The sequence below is a fragment of the Lissotriton helveticus genome, chromosome 8 (genome assembly GCF_964261635.1).
Source record: "Lissotriton helveticus chromosome 8, aLisHel1.1, whole genome shotgun sequence".
Classification (NCBI taxonomy): domain Eukaryota; kingdom Metazoa; phylum Chordata; class Amphibia; order Caudata; family Salamandridae; genus Lissotriton; species Lissotriton helveticus.
This window is the reverse complement of record NC_136069.1, coordinates 332067824-332095746: the sequence shown is the minus strand read 5'-3', so window position 1 is coordinate 332095746 and position 27923 is coordinate 332067824. Positions and strand designations below refer to the sequence as shown.

At 41.6% G+C, this 27923-nt stretch overlaps 1 protein-coding gene across 2 annotated transcripts in view; it reads left to right on the top strand.

Moving 5' to 3' along the window:
• The window catches only part of ATP8A2 (ATPase phospholipid transporting 8A2), a 1791179-nt gene that overhangs the window by 1204120 nt on the left and 559136 nt on the right, over positions 1-27923 (top strand). For both annotated transcript variants that reach the window (XR_013599395.1, XM_078655985.1), the window contains exon 27: positions 26745-26819. Coding sequence is in view for 1 of the 2 variants with exons in the window: in XM_078655985.1 (XP_078512111.1) it covers positions 26745-26819 (75 nt within the window). In the remaining variant the exon portion in view is untranslated. The remainder of the gene's footprint in view (positions 1-26744; positions 26820-27923) is intronic.

Sequence of the window (27923 nt, the reverse complement as noted above, 5' to 3'; positions counted from 1 at the left end):
ATTTCCAAGTCGATTGGTTTTCAGAAAGTATTTATTAATGTGCCTATGATCATAAACCAGACGTGGGTGACGCCCTTGCTCACTGTGCCACTGGATTCAAGCTAGCCTGACAGATGAGGGGTGTTTTTCTTTTTTTTAAACAGAAAAAAGTCTCAGAGTCTCTTTTAACATTTTTTCAGCCCAGAAAATGCCATCATAACAACAATGTTAAGTACAATCATAAAAGCAACCACAAGAAACCCTTGCACTCCAGCTGAAGAGCATAGAGCGCTAGCTAGAACCTTAAACAAATATGGTAAGCTGTCCTGGTAAGCTCTCCATGGGTCATGGATTTAATGACCCAGTAGACTTATTTTTTTTAATTTTTTGGGGGGGGGCTGCTGCACTCCCTGCAGCTTCCCACGACATTTAAAACATGCTTTGTGGTGTCCCTGCCCCTTCTAGGGGACATCACCAAGCTAAAGTGAATAATAAATGAGAGAGCCTGCCCCTTACTTATTATTCTTTTTGTCTTATTATTCTTATATTTATGTGGGTGTCCCGGTGCCAACCCAGGGCACCCACAGGGGACCCCATAGCCCCAGCCGGCTAAACCTTTGGGAGGCAGTCATTTTTCTATTTTTAGGTGTGTGCCCTACCCAGGGCAACCACTGCACACAGTGCTTTGGGTCATTAGGGGCCATGGAGGAGCCCCAGGGCCCCGCACTCCTTGCAAGAGCTTTCCACTTTATTTATAGGTTGGTGCCTCGATGCCCACCCAGGGCACCTACAAACCAGGTGGCATTGTGGGCCATGGGGGGAGCTCTAACGCCTGTAACACCCACCAGCACCTGTACTTTTCCTTTGCTCTCACCGGGGTGGTATCAGCATATTGTTTTACTGCCCCTGCTGGGCATGAGCTAAGTTGACCTCCTTGCCTGGGAGAGAGTAGGCAGGGTATGCCCCCACTCTTCCGGGCAGGAAACCAAAGTGTCCTGGTGGTGGGCTCCCCAGGACACCGCACTTCGAGTTACACTCATAAAGTTGGCTCGATCCCCTGTTTCAGCGGTTAGCGATATGGAAGTCTAAACGTTGTCGTATATTTACTCTCGGAAATGGTGACTAGCTAAAAGTAGTAAATTTACTACAAAGTGAAAGAGCAGATTGACATTTATAGATTCCTTTGTGAATAAGCCCCACAGTCTCTGCGTAGAAATTCAGTCATACACAGAAATTCTGTTGGGCAATTTTAAGTTTCTGAATATAGAAAGAAACTAAGAGAGCTGTGTTTTCCGCAGACATATCTGTACCACAGATTTGAACTATCATTTCCATTAGCCTTGTGGCGTTTGCATTATCTATTCATTTGCTTATACAGTCCATGTATTATATTAATGTAATAAGAGAGCTTTGTATTTGTTTTATTTCATCTCATAAATGGTGCAGTAGATGGTTTCCAAGCTGTTTGTAAAAATCACACCTAGAACATTATTGGACGTCGTTAATGGTAAAGGTTAATTGCAAGCTGCAGAAATATGAAAAAAATACTGAGCTGAAGCAGAATGACGTGTCTCTTATGCTCTGCGTGTTTATACATGGCAAGAAATTGCATCTTCTGCAGGACGGTGTTCTGTTACTGAAATGTGGTGGAAGGTAGTAAGTTTGAAAGACTGTGATACTAGGGACTGTAGGTTCCAACACATGACAATGACGAATGGGGGCACCTTATATAAAACATGCATACACAAGGAACAAACGTGGCCAATAGGTACATTATACCAGCAACCGATGGAAAGGTTCCACCAAAAGCAAATACTCATGTATCGCAGATATTAACTCTGTGAAGCTTTGCCCTACTGCCAGACTGGCCTAATGAGCCCAAACCACTGCCTTGAACCAAGAACAGATACATTAATTTATAGGTTTAGGTCAAGCAAAGTCCTGGACACGCTCAGATCTTAAATAGTCAAAGGGTTCTACTAAACAGGATTTTAGCATCCCCCCCCTACTCAACTGGGTGCACTCAGGTGCTCGGTGTATTATTGTACTATTCCAAATGCCCGTCTTTCAGAAGCAAAGACTTGTGCATTTTTATGTCTCATTCGCTTTATCTGAGTAAGGAGAAAGATTAAAGAAGTTGTACTTCCTTTTCTTCAGACCTGGTTTTATAGGAACAAAATTCTCACTTTAAACCTTTTGGCCCTGGGCATTTTCCCTTCCTATTTATTTTCCCTCCTGTTCTTTCCTTCTCTTTAAACTTCTGTAGATTGTTATATTTTTTTTAGAAAGCTTTTAGCCCGAGTCCTGTTTTTGCTTCTAAAGTAGAAAAAGAAGTTTAGCATGTTTAATCCAATTTGTTAGCTTTAGGGATAAAGTCATGGGCTTCAGCTCCAAGAGTCTGGCAAGCCTGGTATACTTGTCAGAGATTCCCTCTTGTTGATTCCCGCCCGTGCTAAATTTGGCTTGAACAGACTTTGGCTCATGACGTTAAATGCGTTTTAATATTCCTCGGTAACAAGGGTGATTGGTCCAAAGGCTGTTTATGGATAAGTCGATTATAGGTTAATAAAAAAAAACATTTAAAACTATGCATATAGCTATCAGTCCAACTGCATTCATCTCAAGTCATCTTATTAACGTGGAATAAATCAGTGCCGTCAAATTTATTGCACGACATAAAACTAACTAAAAACAACTATTTTACACATTGTCACTTTCCAGTTTTTTGACACAAAAGATAGTTTACATTTCATGTCTAGCCTGGTGACAGAATGTAACATGTCTGGCAGCTATTTCTGTAGTCTCTCTCTGTCGATGTCGATGCCGACGAGTTTTTCATGGCCAGACATTTTCCTTGTCAGAGAGCATCAGAAAATGTTTCTTTTTCCTCTGTAAGCTGATGTGCTGGGAAAAATGTGTTTTGCTGTCCATTTTTGATACGGCCTTTGTGTGTCAGCTTCTTCAGTCAGAATCCTTCTCCAGCTTGTGGGCGGGTGACAAAACATGTTTTCAACTTCAGCAAACAATTAACTCCCACAAATTGATAAAAGGGTGAAAGTTGTGCATGTCTTCAGTTAGAAGGAGCAAATGTGTGCGCAACGTTTGCTGTGTTTGAGCAACTTGTGCAGTGCATGAACAACGTGTGCAGTGCATACATCTGTTATTTTGCTAATCGCAGGATTTGCCACCACAAAAGGGCTTAGCACCCTAGGCGTAGTTAGAACAGACAACATCACCCTATATATTTAAAGATTGCTTTAGTTAAATTTGAGAAAGGAAATGAAACCACTTGGAAGGATAGTGTGATGCGTTGATGCAAAATGGTAAGAGGAACTAAGCATAATACTCATTTAAAATGGAGAGCATTCCAAGTTTACTTGGGTTAGCAAAATACATTCTGTGCTGAGCAAGGGGTTTACTATTCCATGCAAAGTTCAACAACTTTTGAATTACTAAAGTATCATTTAATCACAAATGTAATAATGTAAACACAAATTGACGTATCGTAAACTCTTATGGTGGACCATCAAAGACCACGCTAAGAAGGACAGACACAATAAAGACGCCAAATTCAATTGAGTCTTAACAGGTTAGAAGCTTAGAATGAAACACAAATTATGCAAAACAGAAAGATGAACTATTGTTAGTCCCCATTTTCGAGGATGATTACTCCAAGTGAACACTGGCCTTTGCTTGCTCTCATGTGTGCATATCTGTTGAGCAAGAAAGTAATTTAAGCATTTGCCCAAGGTTTACATCTTTTGTATTAGTTACGTATCATCCAATACTACATGATGCAGAATCAAAACAAATCCTACTTTTCATTTTCTCTCAATAGAACTCATCAACAGGGTATCGATGTAAAGAAATAAGGCCCAATTCCATTTTAAGTAGGCAGAGGCTCCATTTTCTGTATTTTTGCAGAATCATCAACATGTCTGCCTTTGATACAGCTGTTGTCTGTTCTCATCTCTTAAAGAACCTGTGACAGTGTCAAGTCATTTAGATATAGATATCAACAAGACACCTGATGCAAAATAATTCTGAAGCAAGTACCTTGTTATCTTATTTTCAATGTCAAGCAAAGTACAATAGCTTTGTGGCTGTGTGGTATGAAATGTCATATTTTTACCTCATTAGTGTAAAGGAATGCGCCTTCAGCTAGCATCTTGATGCTCATTGATTATATCAGACATTCCTAAGGCGATGTTGGAAATTCCATCTTAGATAATATATAATATAAAAGAACTGCAACTTGACCACTTGTCAGTAATGGTCCTTCAGCCAAGATTATCACAAGCAAGATACTGCCAGAGAAGATCCTGCCTGTCAGAGATGCTGCCGTATTGAACTTTCTACTGAAAGCTGACATTGAGCCCGAGTCTGGGACGAGCTGATGCTGATGCAACGAGTGCTTGCCTTTCGCAGGGAACACAGCCTCCTTGACTCCTGATAATTACAGTGTTTTGCAGTAAACACATATGCAGTGCACTCATTCTCCCTAAGAAAATCTAGGTGCAAGGTTTTCTACTCCATGCTCTCCTGGAGTAGTGCATAGAAGTAGGATTTAGTGTGTTATGTTTTTAGATAACATTTTAGGCACAGTAGAACTGTCCATTGTATTCTCATTATTCGCAGCATGTATTTGTGCTGTTTTAATCGTATTCTGTGTGGTTATTTTAGACGTGCTGAAAAACAGGGTGCACCTGTTGAAATAAACAGGCTTTTTAGTTAAAGGGCCTTTTTTCTTAGCACAGCCTGATTCTGTGGTATTTAAGAGAATGAAAAAGGTTTATTTCTAATTACCACAGTGTCCATGGATCTCTGGTTAGGGACTGTTGGTACCCAAAAGCATTGTCGCCACTTCAGCTATGTATTGTGTGGAGTTCTGTGGGTCCATAAAAACCTGTCTTTCACATGCAAACTTTGGTGCAGTGAACAAAGTCCACTTGGGTGTGAAAACAAACCTTGCAGAGCTTAGCCAGAGACTCAGTGTACGCAAAATATATCTTTGATTGGAACTGAGAAAGACATTCAGTAATTCTCAGTAGCGTATATATATATATATATATATATATATATATCAAACACAATTTGCTTCTAATGGAGCCTATGACCCATGAGAGGTGGTGCACCGTGCCAGCTGAAAACAACAGCATAAACGTCAACAATCCAGAGACAATAGACGCACACTCAGGACACTATCAGCTGTTCACTTGTGTCACCCATGGGTGTGAAAACAAACCTTGCAGAGCTGAGCCAGAGACTCAGTGTACGCAAAATATATCTTAGATTGGACATGAGAAAGACATTCAGTAATTCTCAGTAGCGTGTGTGTGTATATATATATATATATATCAAACACAATTAGCTTCTAATGGAGCCTATGGCCCGTGAGGGGTGGTGTACCGTGCCAGCTGAAAACACCAGCATAAATGTCAACAATCCAGAGAAAATAGATGCACACTCAGGACACTATCAGCTGTGCAGAAAGTTTGCTGAATAGCCGCATGAAGCGTTTCGACCGTCAGCTCAGTCTTGTTCACATACGTGGATCCAGGAAGCTAGTGTTGATACAATACAGTGAAAACAAATGAAGGGACACACTTTGCCACAAATCGATACAATGGGTGCCATGTTGGACTACCAAAAAAGAGTCAAAATTGTAAATGAAAGTACAATGATCAAGGATGCATTACATAAAGCAAACAAAATGTGAAGTACAACTGTACAAAGTTATCTGGATAGAATACTTTCTCATATAAGCGGCATGGCTGACAAGAAGGGGCCAGTGCCAACATGCCAATCTTGCCGCAAGTGCGGACCACAACTAAATGAATGAAGATGATAGTGACACAGTGCATTGTCTGGACAAAATCAGAGTAATCAATTTACACGTAGTCGAATCATCATAGAACATGTAGAGGCACATAAAATGGCCATGCTTTATATATAAAGGATAGAATGTCATTAACATTGGACTCTGTAAGATGACAGTGAAAAATCAGTATAATTGGGGGACCGCATGATGTGTGACAGACATGTGTGGTAGGTATCTTGTGGTTGTGGGGAAGGAGGAGGGGCGTTGGTACGTAAGGTCCCAAAGTGACTACCTCGAATGGCGCTGACTCTGCCACAATATAAATTGAGGTCTGTATCTGGAACAGCTACATGCGGAAGTGGACCGTTGAAGGTAAATTAATATTGTCTTTAATTATGGTGAGAAAAAACATATATATATATATATCTCCTCCAATCCCGCCCCTGTAGAACGGGTCCGACACATGCCAAGGTTGCTCAACTTCAATTTATTACCACCAGAATACAGCAATTTCACGCGAAGTCCACACTGTCATGGCCCCAGGCAGACGCGTTTCGGCGGTTGCCTTCCTCGGAACACTCGGACTGACGAAGCCTTCTGGTGAAACGCGTCTGTTGTGGGGGTAGGGGCCTGAATTAAACAACTTTGGAAACTGATGGTATGGTGTGCTCGTCTTCTGTCTAGCCAGACTGGAGTGGACTGTTTTTGGGATATATATATATATATATATATATATATATATATATCTGAATATCTGAAAGGATTCCCCCACTGATGTCTCTGAGGAAACACAAAAATACTCGCGCTCCAGGGTCCGTGTGAGAAATTGTTTATTGGCGACGCGCTTCGACCAGGCGGTCTTCTTCGTTAGCCAACCACATAAACTGACAATCACCATTTTAAAGTGCACCAAGGAAGTAGTTGAAATTGACATAGGACCACATTCCAAAACAAACTACAAATCCGGTAGGAACTACAATGGAGTAGAAGAAAGACTCTGTAGTGCAATAGGTAATATGAATCTAGTGCTCAGATTAAATTAAACACATTTCAAAATTAAATTGCAAGAAAGGTATGTACATAACACTGAGTAAGTAGAATTAAATAAAAGGGTTAGATAAATTAAATTAGCGATCTGGCCAAGTGGCCTATGTAAATAAATCTAACGCACTGGATGTATTAATTCATACATTTGCACCATGTTAGAGTCAAAAACAACATACATTCAGGCCAAGTGGCCCTGTATCTCCTCCTGGCAGGGACAGATATATTACATGTGTATCAAATTTTACATTTCTCAGTGATAAACATGAAGAAGAAAGACAAAGTATTCGTCCATATATATATATAGTCGGGGTAGATCTGCCAACTCCAAACCTTCTTCTACCTCATATTCCACCCCACAAGTCGTGCAACGTAACCCTGACCCTCCCTTGGCTATTATAGACAATTCTCACCTACATCCTCCCATTGTTAACCCGCCTCAGGCACCAATCACCAAGATTATTAAACCCACTAATCCATCATCTCACCCCTCACATGTCTTACCTTCAACACTCCCTGTGACAAGTAATTTATCCCAATCAAATCTCTCAATACCAACAGCAAAACCCAGTCTGCCTATAAACAACTTACTAAACAAGGACTCGGGGGGGCAGCCAACACATTACTCAAAAAGACCAAGACGTAGAACAGTAGACCTACCCCCGGACTCAGCACCATATACGATCATCTTGACAGGAGTCCCAGAGCTAGCAGAAGGGGTAAGAGAAAACTATCATGCACTAAAAAATAAAACCATTTATTGGTTGAGGCAGAATAGACCCCTTCCGGCACACATAAACGGAGAAATCCTGTCAGTAAGGCGAGCGGTGTGGGTGGGCTCGAGGCCAAAAGACAAAAAGGGAGATGTTATAATTATCAACTTTAAGGACCATAGGGTGGTCAGAACACTAGGTGATTGGTATGAGCCTATGGGTGGAGACATTATCTCCACCCACTATGTTAATTACTTCTACCCACGAGAAATGTTAACCAACCCCAGACAATCTCAAATGAGCAGACACCATCCGGAGTGGAGAGAAGTACGCTACCAACCTACCCAGAACCACTTCTCCAATCACCTACTGCAACAACTTCACCCCCAGCCATATTGGGACAATTGGAACAACAATTATCAACCACCACCTCGAGATTTCAATATCCCAACCTCTAATCACTATTCGGCATTTAGCGATCTAGATGGATTGGATTGACTTAATAGCAAACCCAAAGTCGGCCCTGGGCTGAAAGAGGGTACTCTATGCGGTGATATTTCCACAGAAAACCTGGGTCGAACCAACAGCCTAGAAGATCAACCCCCCGTGCCAAAAATAAACCAACCATCAGAGAGGGTCAGGGTTAACCTAACTAGAGGAGACAAGATCACTGTTCGCCCAACTCTATCCAGTGAGGAGCACAACGGGGAGGCGTTGGGATGTGCGCAAAACACCATAAACACTATAGAGAGGACTACAAATAGGACAAATAGATCCACGAGAGAACAAAAAATACATATCATGTTCTGGAATTGTGCTGGCCTTCGCGAAAAAATCCTGTCTGGAAGCCTTTTAGAGTTTGCTAATGATCCTCAAATTCTAGCCTTACAGGAGACTTGGCTCACTAAAGAAATGCATCTGATAGGATATAAAACCTTTTTTTCACCAGGGATTGCAGGACCCCACGGGAGACCTAAAGGCGGGTTGACAACCTATATATCAAACACAATAGTTGGTTTGGTGGTTACCCCAATTAGCTTAGAGACCCACTATCAGATTCTGAGATTGTCATTTAATACAAACAGGACCATCCTTTTAGTTAATCTTTATGACAACTTGGCGGAAAATGATAGAATAAAAACACTGGGTGTACTTCGTAAAAAGCTAAGTAGCGATATGAAACTTATCCCAGGGGTTGAACCATCGAGCATTATCTGGGGTGGCGATTTTAACCTCCATCCATGCGAAAAACACAATAGTAACATCTGTGGCTTGGGACATGAAATGGAGGAGCAAACAACTCACTTCTCTCACTCAATGGTGGGAGATTTCCTAAATGAGTCCATGTCCAGTCTGGACCTAACAATACTGAACCAAATAAACCCTTCACTAGGGAAGCTTGACCCTACATATCTTGGTAGGGGCAGTGCAACCACAATCGACTACATTCTCACTACAGCGACCCTTGAAAGTAAGATTGCGAATTTCGGAGTTAAAACCAACACAATAAGTGACCACTCAGCCTTAATCTTTGATTTAACATTAGATCAATCTCACCTATCAGCCCAAATATTAATGTCCACCCTCTCCCAGAATAACATCCACCTTACAAGAACAAATGGCTATACTCTTGGGTGGGGGAAGATTGACCCAAATCTCCTGACAAGCAAGGTTGTAAAGGCAGCACAAACAGATATTTTGAAGTGCTTAGATATGGAGGTACCTAACGACGTAGTCCTAACTCATTTTAACACAATCTTGGGCAAAGTAAATGATTACCTTACTGTAAAACAGAAGGGTATCAAAGAAAAAAGAAACAGTTGGTTTAACCATGATTGTTCGGCAGCTCACAAAAAATTAAAGAAAGCATTATCACAACCAAAAAGAGATAAAGAGAGGGTTAGGAACTTGAGAATAGCTTATAAATTGGCCTGTAAAATGAGAAAGGAAGAACTGAAAAAGGCGCTATGGGACCAGCTCCACGAAAGCTCATTAAATAAAAACAGTGACCTCTTCTGGAAGGTTGTTAAAGCACCTTTCCTGACAGACTCAACAGACCAACCAACCCTCGACGTTGCTATTGAGGGACAATCTTGGATAAACCATTTTTCCAGGATCTTCTCCAAACCATCAGTAGCAGACGACGATGGAGAAAACGTTAATGTAAATACGGTTAACCCCTTTCCAATTCCAGTAACAGTCGATTTATCCGAGGTAATAAACGCACTAAACGCTAGCAAGAGTAGAAAAGCTCCAGGCCCCAATGGTTTGTGGGTTGCCCATATCTTGGACCCAATCAATTCTGGTCCCAATTCTCAAGAAGGGAAATAGAGAGGAAACAACCTGTTACCGTCCAATCTCCCTCCTGGACTCACTGGGGAAGGCACTGGGCAGAGTGGTTCTCCAGCGTCTGCAGGAGTGGGTGGACGAGACCGGGTGCCTCTCGGATATCCAGTTCGGCTTCCGAGAGGGCCACGGAACAACAGAATAAGCCCTCAACCTGGCTTTATTGATGGAAAAGTATGTTCTAGCAAAGCGCGAGAGGTTCTACATGGTATATGTGGACCTCTCTGCTGCCTTTGATTGCGTCAGCCATGCAAAACTCTGGTCCGTCTTGGCAAAAATGGGAATTGACGAGGCCCTCGTGACCTTTCTTAGAAGAGCTCTATTCCAACGCTTCTGCGAGAGTTCGATATGGTGTCCGGGGCGAACTGACAGATTCCTTCCCAGTAGAGCGCGGCGTCAGGCAAGGATGCGTCCTGGCCCCTTTTCTCTTCTCCCTCTATACCAACGGCCTTGAGGTAGAGTTGTTACGGGGGGTCAGGACCTGCCCCGTGTCAATGATCGATTAATCCCTGCGCTCTTATACGCAGACGACGCGGTAATCATAGCACGCACACCTCGCGAGCTACAAAAATCGTTGAATAGCTACGCGAAATTTATGAGTGATTTAGATCTCCTCATAAACATTAAGAAAACTTTTGTTATGATAGCAGGACGCGCTAAGAAAACTGATAAACCCATTTTTTTAAACAACGTAAAACTTGAAACTACCTCCCAATATCCCTATTTGGGAATTATGATAGACAGCAAGATCAACTGGAGAGCGGCCATAGAAGCACGTAAACACCAACTCTTACGCTCTATCGCTGCACTCATGAAATTTGCCCAGAAATTAGGGAAGAAACCTCCCGTTGAACTTCTTCAAATATATAGAGCAAAGTGTCACTCAATCGCACTTTATGGGGCGGGTTTATGGGGCCACAAACAAACAAAACCTTGACAGGTTGCAGAGAACATCTTCATAAGATTCTTACTGTCAGTACCCAAAAGAGTATCTACTTTTGCATCTCACACAGAACTGGGACTACCGCACCATGAGGATTTGGCCAAAATTGAACCTGTACTCCTATGGCGCAGAATATGGGTCTCAACAAAGAATTCTTTAACTAAAGCTATTGTGGCAGATTGTATGAAACTTGACCATGTACAAAAGATAGACTGGCTAACTTATGTCAAAAATCTCCTCATTTATTTATTTATTTATTTATTTTTATTTATTTAGAGTTTTGTATAGCGCGAACAAGACCCGTGGGTATCAGAGCGCTTAACATCGAGGCAGGTTATACATTTCCAATTCGGTATCGATATACAACAGATAAATAAGAGATAACAGAGACTATGGCTATATAGAGTGTCTAACTATATATCTTCCAAACACATGTGCAAATGGTAAAAAGAAGTGATAGAGACAATGATCAGTCGATAAGTTGAGGTAGAGGTTATATAGATTATATAGTTTGGCGGATACCGCCGAGGCTTGTGTGTGGCGTCAGTCTCATGTCAGCGATAGTGTTCATGTGGAGGCCACCCTTCCGTTAATGAAATAGTTCATACCAGCGATCAATCGGCTTCCCTATGCAAGGTATTTACTCATCATTAGGCTTTTCATTTCACGTTTAAATTGTACAATATTTTGAATCTTCCTAATGCTAGGGGGGAGTGAGTTCCAGACTCTGGGGGCAGCTCCAGAGAATGCTCGGTCATAAGTCTTTTTCTTTCGGAAGAAGGCTGGTCTCAGCAGCAGCTCCTTGGCGCTTCTCCCTGGTCTGTTTCCTCCCGATAGCTTAATTTTCTTGGCTAGGTATCCTGGGGTGTTATGGTGCACCGCTTTGTGAGTAATACAAGCTATCTTCATTTGAACTCTAGCCTCAAAAGGTAGCCAGTTTAGTGCTTTCAGGTGAGGCGATATATGATCAAATTTCCTAGATCCAGTGATGAGTCTTGCCGCAGCGTTGAGACAGGCTTTTAGAGGTGCTGTGGAAGTTTTGGGTAGGCCAGTTAAGGTAGAGCATCCATATTCTATCCTGGATATTACTAGGGATTGTACAGCTAGTTTTAGATCTGCTTCTGAGATGAAAGGTTTTAGTTTTCTTAGGTAGTTCAAATGGAAGCGGGCACTTTTTGCCATTGAATTAATGTGGGCTTTCATGTCGAGTTTCTCATCTAATGTGATTCCTAGTGATTTGGCAGAGTTGACTATGGTAGGTGTGCAGTTTAGCGCAGTCACCAATTTGGTCCATTCCTTTATTTCTGGGTGGATCCTTGGAGGTGAGATTAGCAAGAATTCGGTTTTCTGGGCATTTAATTTCAGATGATTGGAAGTTAACCATTGTACCGTCATCCTTAGTGTTTCATTGAGTAGATCTATGTCTTCAAGGGAGGCGATCTTTAGGTATATTTGCGTGTCATCTGCATACATGTGGTAGGATATCTTTGAATTCCGAAGAATGTCTGTGAGGGGTTCGACATATAGGTTGAATAGATCTGGGGATAGTGTTGAGCCTTGCGGGACCCCAATTGCGTTGGGACATGGGGCAGAGATTGCTTGGTTAACCATGAATCGTTGAGATCTGTTACTTAGGAAGGAGTTGAACCAGCTCAGGACGTTTCCGGATAATCCCATCCTGTCCTGTAGCCTGATCAGAAGTGCCTCATGATTTACCGTGTCGAACGCAGAAGACAGGTCAAGGAGAATCAATAGGCAAGCTTGATTTTTGTCTAGGGCTTGTAGTGCGTCATCAGCAATGTGCAGGATCGCTGTTTCTGTGCTGTGTCCTGTTCTGAATCCTGATTGGCATTCGTCTAGTAGGGAGAACTTAGTGATGTGTTGCTTCAATTGGTTCTGCACGCATTTCTCAATTAGTTTGGCCAGTAGAGGGATGTTAGTTACTGGTCTATAGTTATTGGGATCTGATGCATTCGCTGTCGGTTTTTTGATTATTGGAACTACTTGTCCTGTTTTTAGGCAATCAGGGAGGATCCCTTGTGTAAGTGAAGCGTTTATTATTTTGGTCCAGATTGGAACCACAATTTGACTTATTTCTCTTACACATTTTGCAGGCAAAGGGTCATGATAGTGGTTATTCGGTCTGATTTCGGACAGCGTTTTGGCGATCTTGTCGTGTTCATATAGTTCAAATGTGTCCCAGTTTGCTCTATTTTTTGACTCACTTTTTGCCTTATTCTCTGTTATCATGCCGGTCTCGCTCGTCAGTCGAGGTTGGGTCGGGAGGATACTTGTGGCCATTGCGAGCTCTACCTCTAGCGCTTTGGACTTCTCTAAGAAAAATGTAGAGAATTCCTCGCAGCTTAGTGGAGATTTTGCGTTTTCTTGAGTCGATTTGGCTTGTTTATCGGATTGCTGCTTTAGGATCTCGAAGAGTTTTCTTGGCCTGTTTTTGGCATTGTCAAGTTCTGCTCTTATAAATTCTTTTTTGGAATTGATTACCTTTTTATTATAATCCTTTCTGATTTTTCTGAGGGCTTTCAGCTCTGGTGATGAAGGGTGTTGTCTCCATTTTCTTTCGGCAGTTCTCAACTTGCGCCTGTCTTCATTCAGAGACCCACTGAACCACGGATTCTTTGGCTTATCTGTAGTCCTTTTCAATTTTAGTGGCATAGTTTCATTGACTATATTTCCAATTGAGGTTAAGTAGTGATCAGTCAGTTCATTTACATTTTGCAAGTCACTGGGTGGCTTGAGGCCTCTCTCGCATCTTTCAGCCAATAGCTCAATGTTCGCTTCTCTTGTATCTCGGATCAATTTTTTGGTCCTGTGGGGTTGCACAGACCTACCCTTTTTCACTGAGGGAATCACGAAAGTTATGGCGTGGTGGTCCGACCAATCACAAGGGTCTATAGCACGGATTGATGACTCTTTGTTTCTTGAAATAATCCAATCTAAGGTCGCTCCTTGCACGTGGGTAGGTTGGGTGCATGCTTGTGTGAGGTTTAGTTCGGAGAGGAACTCTTTAACCAAATTGACCAGTTTGTCCTTGCCGTCATCCCAGTGTAAATTAAAATCTCCTAGGAATATGTTGTTGACTTCTGGATTGGAATTGGCCGTTATGATCTCTATTAGTTCCTCTGTGAACTTGGCGTTCTCTCCTGGTGGGTGGTAAAATGCATGCAAGTTGCATTTTTGATTGTTTGAAGATTTTATATTCAGACCCAGATATTCACATGATTCTAAGGGGTCGGCTTGTATCAAGTTGACGTCTATCTCTGATCGGTGAATGCATGCTATACCTCCTCCTATTTTTCTTAGCCTATCTAATCTCACAATGTTATAATGAGGTGGTACTAGGAGATCAATAGCAGGAGCGGATGATTCCTTTAGCCATGTTTCCGTAAGTATTGCCAGGTCGATTTCCTTACTGATGATGAGGGCTGCTATATCTGATGCATGTTTAGTTGCTGAACGACAGTTGAGTAGAAGGCATTTCAGTGGTTTATCCGAGTTAAGGGGGTTCCCAGCTTCGGGTTCAGTTGCTGTTAACTGGATATGTTGTAGATTGAGGTGGATTGCTTTCCTGTCATTCTTTCTGGAAGTTCTATTGGAATCAATTGGTACGGTTTTAATTCTCTCCTCCCTTTCCCTGGCTGGTCGATCATAGGTTCGGAGTAAGGCCAATGTTTCTTCATTTGATGAGGGGTTTATCCTGTCTGGTCTGTTGAGCCTATTTTTATGTGACAAAGCCATCTCGTCATTCTTTTTTTGTGCGGAGAGTACTAGATCCTGGATATGCGAAACCTTAGAGTGCGTGCTTACCGTCAGCTCCCACATCATTTCGATTGCATGTGAGATTTTCCTCGAGCCTTGTGCCAAGTTGCCTACTATTTTCTGAAGCTCCTTAATTTCTTTCTGATTTCGGGATGATTTCTTGGTGTGGATAGATCTGCCAGTTCGGGTAGTGTATTTTGTTCTTCTCCGAGACTGATCAGTTCTCATTCTCACAGTTCCATCATTAGTATCTTCGGTATGGTTGTTGTTCTCGCTTCTATTTGAGGTGTCCTGCGAGTTATCTATGTTGAGTGGTCTAAGTAATAACTTTGTGGGTGGGGATAAATTCGGCTCTGATATCGGATTTGAGCGGGGTAACGAGTCCTGTAGTGACTCGCTCGGAGCTGAGGTGTCTTCATCAGGCAGATTTACACCACCTGGTGGCGTCATCATCTCTTCTCTTTGGACCTGGCCCTGCTCTTCGTTTGTCCGCTTGGAAGGCCTCTGTGTTCTTTCTGTATTATTCTCGTGAGTTGCATTTACACTTTCAGTTATATCTCTAAAGCTGGAAGTTTGAGTATTGTGGTCCCCGGGTCGGTTGACGTCTCTAGTTGAATTATCACTATTGTCACATGTGACTTCACGTGGGGTCAAAGGTAGTTGGTATCTTGGTTTCTCCAGCGTTACTTTTATTGTTAGGAAAATCTTTTCGAATTCCTCAAGGTCCCTATTGGCAGCTTGTATCAGCACTATTCCCGTTTTGTATAAAGTGATGCATAGATCAGCATTGCAGCTTCTTGATTGAGTGGTCATTATTTTTGTGCCATGTGGGATGTTTTTCATACTTCTTATGATCAGCATTTCTGTAATGGCATTACGCCATTTCGGTGTTTTATTTGTGTGGAAAATCAAGTCATTCGTTATGGTGCCTTTGACTATATCGAAGTATGGGTCGGCGAACAGTGTGTCCGGGTTTTTTCTCAATGTGTTGTGTTTAAACTTTTTGGCAGCATTTTTGGATAGGGTAGAAGGATATTTTATGCTCTGCGCTTTAGGGCCAGTCGTCCCTTGGTCCCTTTCATCCATTTTCACTTCCTGTTGTCGGTCCTCATTAATCTAGGAATGGCCGACTTTTACTATAATCCAGATACTATAGCCATAATTCCTAAGAAAGAGCTCAAGGCTAAGGCGCTGAGTTACTTTGAAGAACTACGTATAACTGAGGAGATTAAAAAACCATCAGTACAGCACTCTTTGGCAGTTATGACGACTATTGAGATGGAACCATACCTAACCTATGTTGTCTCGCAGTTCGAACAATTCTTACTAACAAGATTCAGATTGAACATCTTTCACAGGATAGTAGCATTCCCAAATAGAAATAGCTGGGACGAGAGTTTAATCCCCTGTCCTTGTGATGGAATATCTGAGCAGTCAACAATACATACGGTTTTGTTTTGTAAATATTATTCTGTCCATCGAAGACTTTTTTTAACCCCATTGCTGAAAACTTTTGGACTTCGTAAATGTCGCCCTGCAATGTTGAGGTTACAATTTTTAAGCTCAGAATATATTTGTAAAGTCGTCAGTACCTTCCTAAAATGTATTTTTAAGACAAGGGTCAATTTTCATAATTACAATAGCTAAACTGTTTTACTTGTAAATTGTAACGATCTGAAAAGGTTTTCCTTTTTAAAAAAAATGTCTGTAAATGAAATGTAATAATGCTTTTATGGTAATTCATGGAAAATGAATCCCGAATAAAGTTTTACTTACTTACTTACTTACTTACTTACTATATATATATATATATGAGATAAGTGTCATGCTGGGTTACTGGGAAAGGTGAGAAACCTCTCCAAATGGGGGAAATGGAGGGAGTCTTGCCAACAAGCCAAAACGAACTGAAGCATGTGTGCATTAAGGGCAAGAAGGAGTCAGTGGGCCAAGGCTTCTGTAAGGCTGGAATATGAGTGCAAGGGTAGTCAGGAAAAATTCAATCAAGCCCAAGTGTGTGGGGTTATGAACCCAGCATACCTCACAGAACCATAAAGTTCATGACTGACACATGGGAAGACAAAATCACTGTGCACAATTAAAATAGAGTGAAAGTGTCCTTATATATGTAGTGTACCACCAGAACCATGCAGATAATTAAAAGGCATGGGGAATCTGTCCAGCTGCCTTGGCACTTCACAATCGACGACCCCTTCCTTTCCTGCTGGAAGGAAGAACAAATCAAGAATCAGTTAAAAATATATACCAAAGAGTTAAGTAGCATAAAAAACAACAAAGGGAAATCACAATGGCAGAAAGATCATGTCATAATCAAGACATAGGAAGGGGCCAAAGAAGCAAAAAAAAATAAAAAAAATAAGCATTATTCATCCTACAAGTGTACCCAGACTTCTTCATCTATATTAAGCCCTCTGGGGCTCTTGGTTTCTAAGGCCAGAATGCACCTCGATTCTTTCTTCCTTCGTTTTAGTGTCCTGTCCCCACCCCTGTAATTGTGGGGAATTTGCTCAATGGCAAACAAAATAAGAAGAGAACTGTCAATTTAGTGTCTTTTTTTAAAGTGTCTTGTTACAGGGTAATAGGGATCTCTGTTCGTGATTGCTCTCATATGTTTGAGCACTCTCTTTTTGACCATGCGTGTGGTACTGCCAACATACCTCAGATGGCACGGGCATTGTAAGATGTATATCACGAAAGTGGAGATACAAGTGAGGAACTTTGTGATTTTCCTACTACGCCCTGGCCTGGGAGTAGAATATTCTTTCTTCACGGTACTCCTCCTACAGGTCTTGCAATTCCTGCATGAAAAAAGGACCTGTAAATTGTGGTCCCAGGAATGTGTTGTAAGTGTGATGTCACTATGGGTTAGTATATCCCTCAATCTGCGTCCTTCCCTGTAGGAAATGCTACGTCTATCATGAATGGACTGTCCTATAACTGGGTCACTTTTAAGTATTTCCCAATTTTGGGCCAGATATCCTTGGAATTGTTATTAAACGTGGTGGCCACTCTGAGGTTTGTCTTTGCATCGGTGTCCCTCTCTGTGGTGTTATCAAACAGAGTGTTTTCCCTTGTTACAGTCTTGACCTTGTCTATGGCTATGTTGGGGACCCACATGCCATAACCCCTTTCTTTAAATCTCTTGACCACGGTGGTCTGCTCTATGAGGTATGCCTTCTCGATGTTGCAGTTGTATTTAGCCCTCAACAGCTCGCCATATGGCATACTCCATTTAAGGGTGGCCGGGTGGCTGCTGAGGGCATGAAGGAGGTGGTTCCCTCCCGAGGGCTTATGGAAAAGACTAGTGTATGGCTTCATTGATAATCTCATTTATAACATTGAGATATTCAGCCATGGTTCCACTGATGGTATGAGTCTCCTGTTCATCATATGAAGGCACCGAAAAGGAGGGCATAAACTTTGTGGAGAAGTTGAATGACAATCCCCACAATCTCATACTCACTCATACCAAAGTATGGCTTTCATTTGTTTTCACGATATTGTATAAACACTAGCACTTTCTGTATCCATGTATTTGATGAAGACCGTGCTGACTGTCGACACCCGTCATGAGGCTATACAGTAAACTTTCTGCACAGATGATGGTGTGCATCTATTTTCTCTCGATTGTGGATATCTGACGAAGACACACGCCGAAATGCATTCGCCGCCATCAGTTCTGTGACCGGGTGAATAAAGGCTGCCTTTCCTGCTCTCCTCTGGGCTTCCGCTTCTTCTTTCCCTGGTTGGAGCATTTACTGACATTTTACCGTGCGGTTTCCAGTAACGCACTTTGGATAGCCCCTGCCACGCTTTGGGTTTGGACTTCTACTGGTCTGCTTCACGGCAATTTTCCTTCGTTCCAGGTATGGAACAGTCCTTTTCCCGCCACCCGCACCAGAGGAGAGGAACAGTGGAGGTATTTTACCTCCCTCGTGGGCATTCTGCAGCCGCAGTTCTGTCCCTGTACTATTGACTTTGACGCGGGAGGCTGTGGCAGTATGAGGAGACTCGAGGGGAGTCTAAGTGAACTCGGGAAACTGCAACATGTCATCTCACCCTGCATAACCAGTGCATTCGGCTTTTACAACTTAACCCCCCACAGATTCAACTCACCATGTTGGGTTACCTGTATGACAAGGCATCCTGGGAGTTGCAGTCCGGAGAATGGAGAACGGACTGTACCAGCTGAGTGGTATTAACTATGGGGAGGGGCGAACTTTGCACACCACATTAACGGCAACAGGGAAGAACTATGAGTCATGCTGATGCTGGGCGCTGACGAAGGCACACGCCGAAATGCATTCGCCGCCATCAGTTCTGTGACCGGGTGAATAAAGGCTGCCTTTCCTGTTCTCCTCTGGGCTTCCGCTTCTTCTTTCCCTGGTTGGAGCATTTACTGACATATATTTATATGTGTGTATATATATATATATATATATATATATGTAGAGAGAGCGAGAGAGAGAGAGAGAATATATCGTACTGTCTCATCTCTCGCACACTATTCCTCCCTATCTCATCTTTCTTTTTCTTTCCCTCTCTCCAGGCAATTTTCTCTTGCCTGCTCTCCATCTCCTATTTTTCTTCCTCTCTCCATCCCCTCAAAGTCTCCTGATCTCATTCATCATCTCTACTCTCCTATACCCTCTTTTCTGAAAAATGCCCTCTATCTCTGTACTCATCTCCTCTTAATTCCCTCCTTCCTCTGTATTCCACTACTCTCTATTACTCTTTCTCTTTTGGGCTATCTCTATTTCCGGTCTTTCTTTATATTTCTTTCCTATCTCTCCATACCTTTCTTTCTACTGTGTGTTACGCTGCTTCCCTTCCTCTACTAACACACTACCTTTGACTCTTTTTGCAGAGGTCTTTCCTCTAGTAATAAAAACAATCATAGTATTTTGTATCAGAAGAGCATTGCTGTGTGTCTGATCTATCCCTTATCTATTAATGTTGTTCTCTAAATGTAGATTTTTTTTATAAAAGTGGGTGTTAGTCTCGAAATCATGCATTATTTTGTCCTATATCAGGCAGACTCAATTTGTATACATAAAGTAATTTGTGGATGTTGTAAATTGGATGGAATAGTCTTGGTATATGAGGAACCCACTTAGTCTTCTTAGGCACCATAATAGTCTGAAGTTGGAAGTAATGTTTACATGTCTGACTACAAGGATATTTGTACTCACTTGTATAGAATCCTCGAATAGGAATTATTGATCTTAGGCTGATGGGAGGAGGTGAGTTTTCTTGCAAAAATCTTCGTTACTTTCCCTGGAGCTTCAGGGAGGGAGCTAGTGCATTCATGATGGTTTGACCTGAAGATGCAGATTTCCTCTGCTAAACTATTTATATCGAGGCTGGATGGAATGAATACATTCAGGAAAAATTATTTTTTACAATCAAACGCAGAGGAAACCATTGTCACTACTAAAAGGGTCCTAACTTCTCATATTCCTCTCCCATTACATTGCCTTTCTCCACCGTGGACATAACCATAGGAATATAATTGACCTTGTATACAAGAAACAAAAAACTACACTGTTGCACCAAAAGTGCGCAATCCGAAAATAAGGAGCCATAGTATCATAATGTGCAAGCATAGGAGCTCTATCTATGCATCACAGTTAAATCTTTTTGTACATGCATAAATATTTGTCTACATGCACCCACTATACAGCATAGCATTGTTATAAATTAAATACAACATGCCTTCCAGGAATCCAATTTAAAATCTTGTCACCAGACCTATAAGAAAAACATTATTTATAATCATGCTGAAACTTTTCTGGACATTTTCTAAATCAAACATCATTCTAAATGCTGCTCAATCATGACATTGAAAAGTTTCTACAAGCTAGGTCTTTATTTCCGTTGACTACTTTTACCGATTGTTGATAATCTTTATCCCATTTGGGAGTGTGTCCCAGATTTTGCATGTCCGAGAAGAACTTGTACCCAAGTATGTTTTTGATAAGCGGGAGTATTAACCAGCATAGAACCATATTCGATCTAAAGTCTCTCCTTTGGTTGTATCACATGAGTGGGCCCCTTTCCAAAGTTGGGGAGGGATCCAACATTTATGCCCTAGAGTCTCAGAGACCCCCCCGAGAAAGTCCACAGCGACAAGGGAGTCTCGCACAGCAGAAGTCTGGGTTTTTATCCCATTACCGCTGGGAGCACAGCACCGTATACAGTGACCAGCGCGCTCGTTGGAACTTTTGGACTTAGCCACCCTAGGCGGAAACTATAACCTTTGTGTATGTACTGCGGTGCCTGAGCAACCTTTGACCTATGACCAGTGGAGCTGTCCCACCCAGCTATAGATGAGTTTGGCTCTGGTTCACCCCTCCGCCGACACCTACCCAGCGGACACTTTTTCCTCACCTCCCCTTTGTGCCTCCTACACCCTCCCCCTCCTCTTCCCTCCATTATTCTCCGGCTACCTCCCCTATTCATTTCTTTTCTCCCCTAATCTTCCCTCCCCTTGCCTATTTTTTCCCTAATGTTTATGCTATGCTTTTGTACTCATGTAGTACTGATGTAACTTTGTAACCATGCTCAGAAACAATGTTTCTTTCTCATGTAAAGCGCTCTGACACCTCCGGGTCTAGCCAGCGCTATATAAAACTCAATAAATAAAAATATTTAAACTGTCTCCGGATCTAATACAGTTATGTTGTGTTGATGACTGTCCCTGAAAATATCAAACAAATCAATATATTTGGCAAATTATCGATCAGCAATGCGGTATCCCCTCAAAATGATTAGTAAAACTAGTGTTTGGCAAGAAAGCTGAAAGAAGACGATAATCTTGTAAAACAAGAATAAAACATGCATGTTTTGATCTCTTTGACAGTATTACAAAAGTAATGACGTACAGGCTGAGAAGGAATTGAAGTCTTGCCATGAACCTTGAAATCCATCCTAGAAAAATACCTCAGAATTTGCATTTCATTGAAAGTAATTTATGTTCCAACTCTTAACCTGAATCAATATGTTTTTCAAACAAATGCTGACAGAAAGTACATATTTAAAAATGAGGTCATCTCAACAGAACTCTCCCTGGAAGCCATAACATTCTCAGAAGCACAAATAGGTTCGTAGCAGGTTTAGAAAACCAGTGCAGGATTCTGTCTGCACGGCAGACTCCCAGGACATGCAACAGTAATATTTTCTGAAGATACTCATCCTCTCAAGGGAGGGAAGTCGGGCGTTCTTGCTTTCTGTATCACTGTACTCTTTAATATTCGGCTGTAAAGGACAAGGAGATAGATCACTTGCCTGAATATGTGAGCTTAACTCTGTCTGGTTCCCCATCATCAGTACCAGAAATCATCTAACGTTGTAGAACTTGTTAAATATGCTCAAAGAAAAAGTGTTGTTTTTAGCAATAGTAAAGATCACTGCCCCATTTTAGAGAAGTTGAAGTATTAAATTATGCCCAATATTTGGGTTTGAGATGCGATGCAAGCAACTGACTTATGGATGCTTCATTTAATGTCAACATATGATCTGCTTACTAAATCTATGCAGTCCAGAATGGCTTGCTACCCTGCCCAATAAAAGTGCACGGTCTAAGCACTGTGTTATGGTTTATCAAAAGTGTACCGATCTTATCAGTTTTCTTCTAAATACTATTTTAGCCAATCAACATGACTCACTGAACACATCCTTGAGATTTTTTTCTTTTATTCAAACAGATTATGAGCATAACGGAACTTGCTTTTGAGCATGTGCCTGCAAAATTCCTTTTTGCCTAGACAGTCTTTGTCTTTTTTGTACAGATGGTCTCTTGCATCCCATTGCTGCCCTCATTAAAGAGGAAGATGTGGTCTGCTAAGATGTTCCTGAAGACGAGGTAGTATCATTAGAGAGCTAGGTCTGATGGGGCGACAGCCGCAATCTAATTCCAAATTATCACATTCCAACAGCTTTTTTTCATGTAGTGGAGAAGCTTGTTAAATTGTCCTACAACACTGACCCTGTCCTTCCACTCTTTAAATACTACTACTTGCTGTCTTTGGGCACCCTGGTTATGATAAGGCTGTCTGCCTGTGCTTTAGGACTATGCTTCACCACCATCTGCAAAATCTGATTATCTTCAGTGATTTATGAATGACCAGAAATGACAAACCAATTGGAAAATAATGCCATGAAATCGGCCATAAGAGGAGCAATTTCTGGTTATGCTCTGGTCTTAATGGATTATCCTCTGATTTTCAAGAAATTCTTCTTTCCCTACGTGACATTAGGATGAATTTTCCTTTTTTTTCTTTTCTGAAAATATGTTATGCTTTAACTCTCATGTTTAAAAAAAAAAACATACCTTATATTTTTGGGGGGTTCCTAAATTTCCTGCTTTGTTGCTGTATGTGTTAATTTATGCTCGGGCATTGTTGAATCAATCTTTTTTTAAATTATTTTTGTAAATAAATTATTGAACAGTTCTGCACTACAAATGAGGGCCTGTTTCATGTTTGAGTGTTTAAAATGAGGCTTATAAAGATAATAAATGTTCTTGTGTGGTCTCATTAGTTGGACCACGAAACTCAATTAACAACCTATTTTAATATAGATATACATAAACAGCCAATACCATTAGGAATGTTGCCAATTATGTGGTGTGCGTCCTTTCCCTTTACATGCAATATCTTTATACCCTTTGCATTATCTTGTGCTGATCAATTAGCACTGCGTTTGATCTCTTTAATTGATTGGCCAACATCACGATTGCTTCGACAAATCTTGAAATTTACTTCTCTTTGCCTTCGTGTGGGCAGCAAACTATTGTTTAATGTGTGAATCCCAGGATTTTACTCCTGCATCTAAAAAGTTACTATCTTAAGATCCAATTATTGATCCTAATTTCAATCAATCAATACGGTCCATTTATAAAATCTTTTACTGTACTACCAGAATATTTGCAAAATATGGTTGAATGATCTCAGAAAAACTTTAGTGCAAGTATAGTATTGTATAGTTTCCAAAACGCGTACTGGTGTGTGGTTGGAAGAGTATGTCTTTGTTTTTCAATTAAATGGGAAGTGTTGTTGTGTCCTGCATGATTGTCTATCTTGTCTTGCGACACAGCACTTACCAATGTGTTGTACGTGATAGTCATGCAGGTTTAAATTGAGTCAGCTTGAGGCACCACTTAATTCTGCATTTCCTTAGTTGTGACTTTCTGTCCCGTTCGTTTCAACACTAGTTTCAGCAGAATGGCACCCACTTGAATTATGGTGATGAAGCAGGGCAAGCCTTTATAGGAGGTATGAATGTTGGAGATCTGCATAGATGACTTTAAGATCTGCCATTTTATGCATGATAAAGGTAGAGACAGGGAGAGAATCCTGAAAGCTGTAGCAACGAAGTGGAGATGGTAGTGAGCTTACTCCTGAGTGGAAATTCAGAGAATCTGTTTCTGATATGGATATTAGTATATTGCTTACTACTCTAAGCGAGGTATTGAAGTGCTTTTAAGTTCTTAGGGCCTCTTTTTGATGTCTGTCGGAGTTGCCTCCGACTGACATCTCTGCGGTTGCGGAACAGATTGACCTCCGGTCGGCGATCCCGAAACCGCAATTACGATGCGACGGCAAACTCCCATTTCTCTATTGAAGCTTGTGCAGCGGTCGGTAACGAAATGGGAGTTTCTGTAAATCCCTACAACCTCTTGATGAGCAAGTCTGGAGTGAACTGGAGAATGCCTGCTTGACCCTAGGTTTAGACCTTAATAGCTCTCCAAAACAGTTCCCATTTACATCAGGAAGCTCGCAAGTGTCACACATCCATGGCGATCCAAAGAGGAGCTGCTTTGGAGAGTTATTGTTGCCTAAAGATAACGGTCACTTATTTAAGAAGCTGTGAATAGTTATTGGATTCTTAAAGTAAAAAGACATTACTAGCCCATTAAGTTAGAGCCTAAATTAGAGCGTAGGATACTTAATTGACATAAAAAACAAACAACACTCATATCAGTCAGTGGAGAGTAACATAGATAACACCTAATGAAACGGATCTCTGTGAAACACGTGTTGGTTGCTGTTTGTGTAAAATAAAAAGTGAATAAACTATAAGAAACAATTGCAAAATAAATAGTTGACATTTTGAATAAGAGTGCAAGGAGGATATGCAATACCTGGATCTGTGAAATTTGTGAGCTTACGTTTCCAGTAGAATATCTTCAAATGGATTCACATCAAAGGATATTGATGTTGAGAGTGCTGGCGTTGGCCTTTTATAGGATACCCAGACACGTTATGCCACTGAAAGTGCTACGAGGCCATAATATTAGAAGAATGTGTGCTATACAAATAATCATGCAAAAACAACAATTGATGGACAGAATGCAGAACAATGTCATACATTCACCCCAGTACAGAGATCTGGGCCTAAATCCATCGTTTTTTTGCACTCCACACCACCCCAGGTCAGACATGGCCATATGCAAATCAGCCTTGACCCTGTGCCTCATGGGTAACAGTCCAGCCCGAACTGCCAAGCCATGTCTTTCCTGGACCGGAATCAAGCATCCAAGGACAGGTTTCTGGCTATCAGCCGTAATCAGGCTGGATAGCTTGACTCCAGTGGTGTGGAGAGCATGGGACTCACGTCTGAGCATACCCATCCCACTCGGGGTGACAAATGCAAAAACAACAATTGATGGACAGAATGCAGAACAATGTCATACATTCACCCCAGTACAGAGATCTGGGCCTAAATCCATCGTTTTTTTGCACTCCACACCACCCCAGGTCAGACATGGCCATATGCCAATCAGCCTTGACCCTGTGCCTCATGGGAACAGTCCAGCCCGAACTGCCAAGCCATGTCTTTCCTGGACCGGAATCAAGCATCCAAGGACCGGTTTCTGGCTATCAGCGGTCATCAGCCTGGATAGCTTGACTCCAGTGGTGTGGAGAGCATGGGACACACGTCTGAGCATACCCATCCCACTCGGGGTGACACATGCAAAAACAACAATTGATGGACAGAATGCAAAACAATGTCATACATTCACCCCAGTACAGAGATCTGGGCCTAAATCCATCGTTTTTTTGCACTCCACTCCACCCCAGGTCAGACATGGCCATATGCAAATCAGCCTTGACCCTGTGCCTCATGGGAACAGTCCAGCCCGAACTGCCAAGCCATGTCTTGCCTGGACCGGAATCAAGCATCCAAGGACCGGTTTCTGGCTATCAGCGGTCATCAGCCTGGATAGCTTGACTCCAGTGGTGTGGAGAGCATGGGACTCACGTCTGAGCATACCCATTCCACTCGGGGTGACAAATGCAAAAACAACAATTGATGGACAGAATGCAGAACAATGTCATACATTCACCCCATTACAGAGATCTGGGCCTAAATCCATCGTTTTTTGCACTCCACACCACCCCAGGTCAGACATGGCCATATGCAAATCAGCCTTGGCCCTGTGACTCTTGGGAACAGTCCAGCCCGAACTGCCAAGCCATGTCTTTCCTGGACCGGAATCAAGCATCCAAGGACCGGTTTCTGGCTATCAGCCGTCATCAGCCTGGATAGCATGACTCCAGTGGTGTGGAGAGCATGGGACTCACGTCTGAGCATACCCATCCAACTCGGGGTGACTAATGCAAAAACAACAATTGATGGACAGAATGCAGAACAAATAATCATAGCATAACAATATACTTGTTTTCCCCAGTTCATTAAATTAGAAAATCAGATAATGCCACTTTTGTTATGATTTAATAGGCAAAAGCTCTGTAAATCATGTCATAGAAAGGAAACAAGGTGACATAGTATGAATGTACTCTATTGTTGCTAACACCCCTTTTCAGAATATACAACAAACAACTTACATTTAGATGTGATTTATGTTTCCAGAGGGATGATGAACATTTTGCAAAAACTGCGACCCAATTTTTTGATTTACTGTGATTTAAACAAGCTGTTGAAAAAAATACTTAATACCAGCAGAAGTGTCCATTTTTTGCTGTTAGAGTACTTTAAACAGCTGGGTCCAGCTGGTGCTTTGCATTCCAAACTATTTTTCATATACATATTTCCTTTTACTGTCTGAAATCCTGATCCCCTCTTTTCTTTTTTTCAGCTTTGGTTTGCATTCGTAAATGGATTTTCTGGACAGATTTTGTTTGAACGCTGGTGCATTGGATTGTACAATGTGGTAAGTGCTGTGTTACTGTCTTGGATAGAGTGCTGGGCTTCTGTGGCATTCCATTCTTGTTTATGTAGGTGATTTTATCTTAGTCAGTCATCTACTGTGCTGGTACAATGTATATACACACACGCTTTTAGGGATTTTGTTAGTGTGACAAGAAGTCAAAGTGAAAAATTTACATTTATTTTAAGTTGCAAAACTGATGCAGCATTTAGCATGCACCTCAGGTCTCTGTTACATTTCTGCGGATGTAAAGCTTAACATGTTTGGCCATTTCAAAAACAATTGTGCATACATGTTTTTCTATAATATGGGCTTCGGATGCTTTATAGACAAATCTTTAAGATGAAAGGATAAAAAAGACCCACAAAGAATTTTTTCCATCTGCTTCGGCACAAAGAAAAAGAAAAGCCCATACTCCCCAAACTAAGCCGCACCTGTGCAAAATGTGCTATGCCTCTGCAATTTATACTGTGTCCCTGCAAGTGTCCTGGCACAAAATGCGGGACTCCAGGTGTTGCCAGAGACGGAATTGAGCATGTGACATTGTAATGACGAATCAAGAAGGAATGTTTGTGTATACCAGGCCTTATGTAAAAGGGGGAATGTTGACTTCCTAACTGGTATAAGTATCACACTGCATTTCTTGGTTAGACACTAACCCCTATGCATTAGTACCATGGCTAATGTAATGCTCAAACTGCATCTCATTGCACCCTAATCATTACCTGCGACTCTCACTCTCTCACACTGTCTAATATAACTCTTCCCCTCTCTAGTCGTATTTTCATTGACATGATCCGTTCTTTGTGAATACTAGTTATGTATCTAGCCTCTAATCTCACCAAATCTATGGCTCGATCATTGTGGAATAATACAAATATCGCTTCCGTAAATGCGGCTATAATAAGTCCCATATGAGCAGCAAAATACATGAACCTGGTGTTCGATCTATTTGCTGACAGTAACCTCCTTAGTTTTGCTTCGATACAGGAGAAATACTCCCTTACCAACATGGATGTTTACTATTTTCTGAAAATCAAATCTAAAATCTCCAAATCGGCCCCTCTCAAACCCCCAACTCTGTTCGAATTTATCCAACAAGCCACT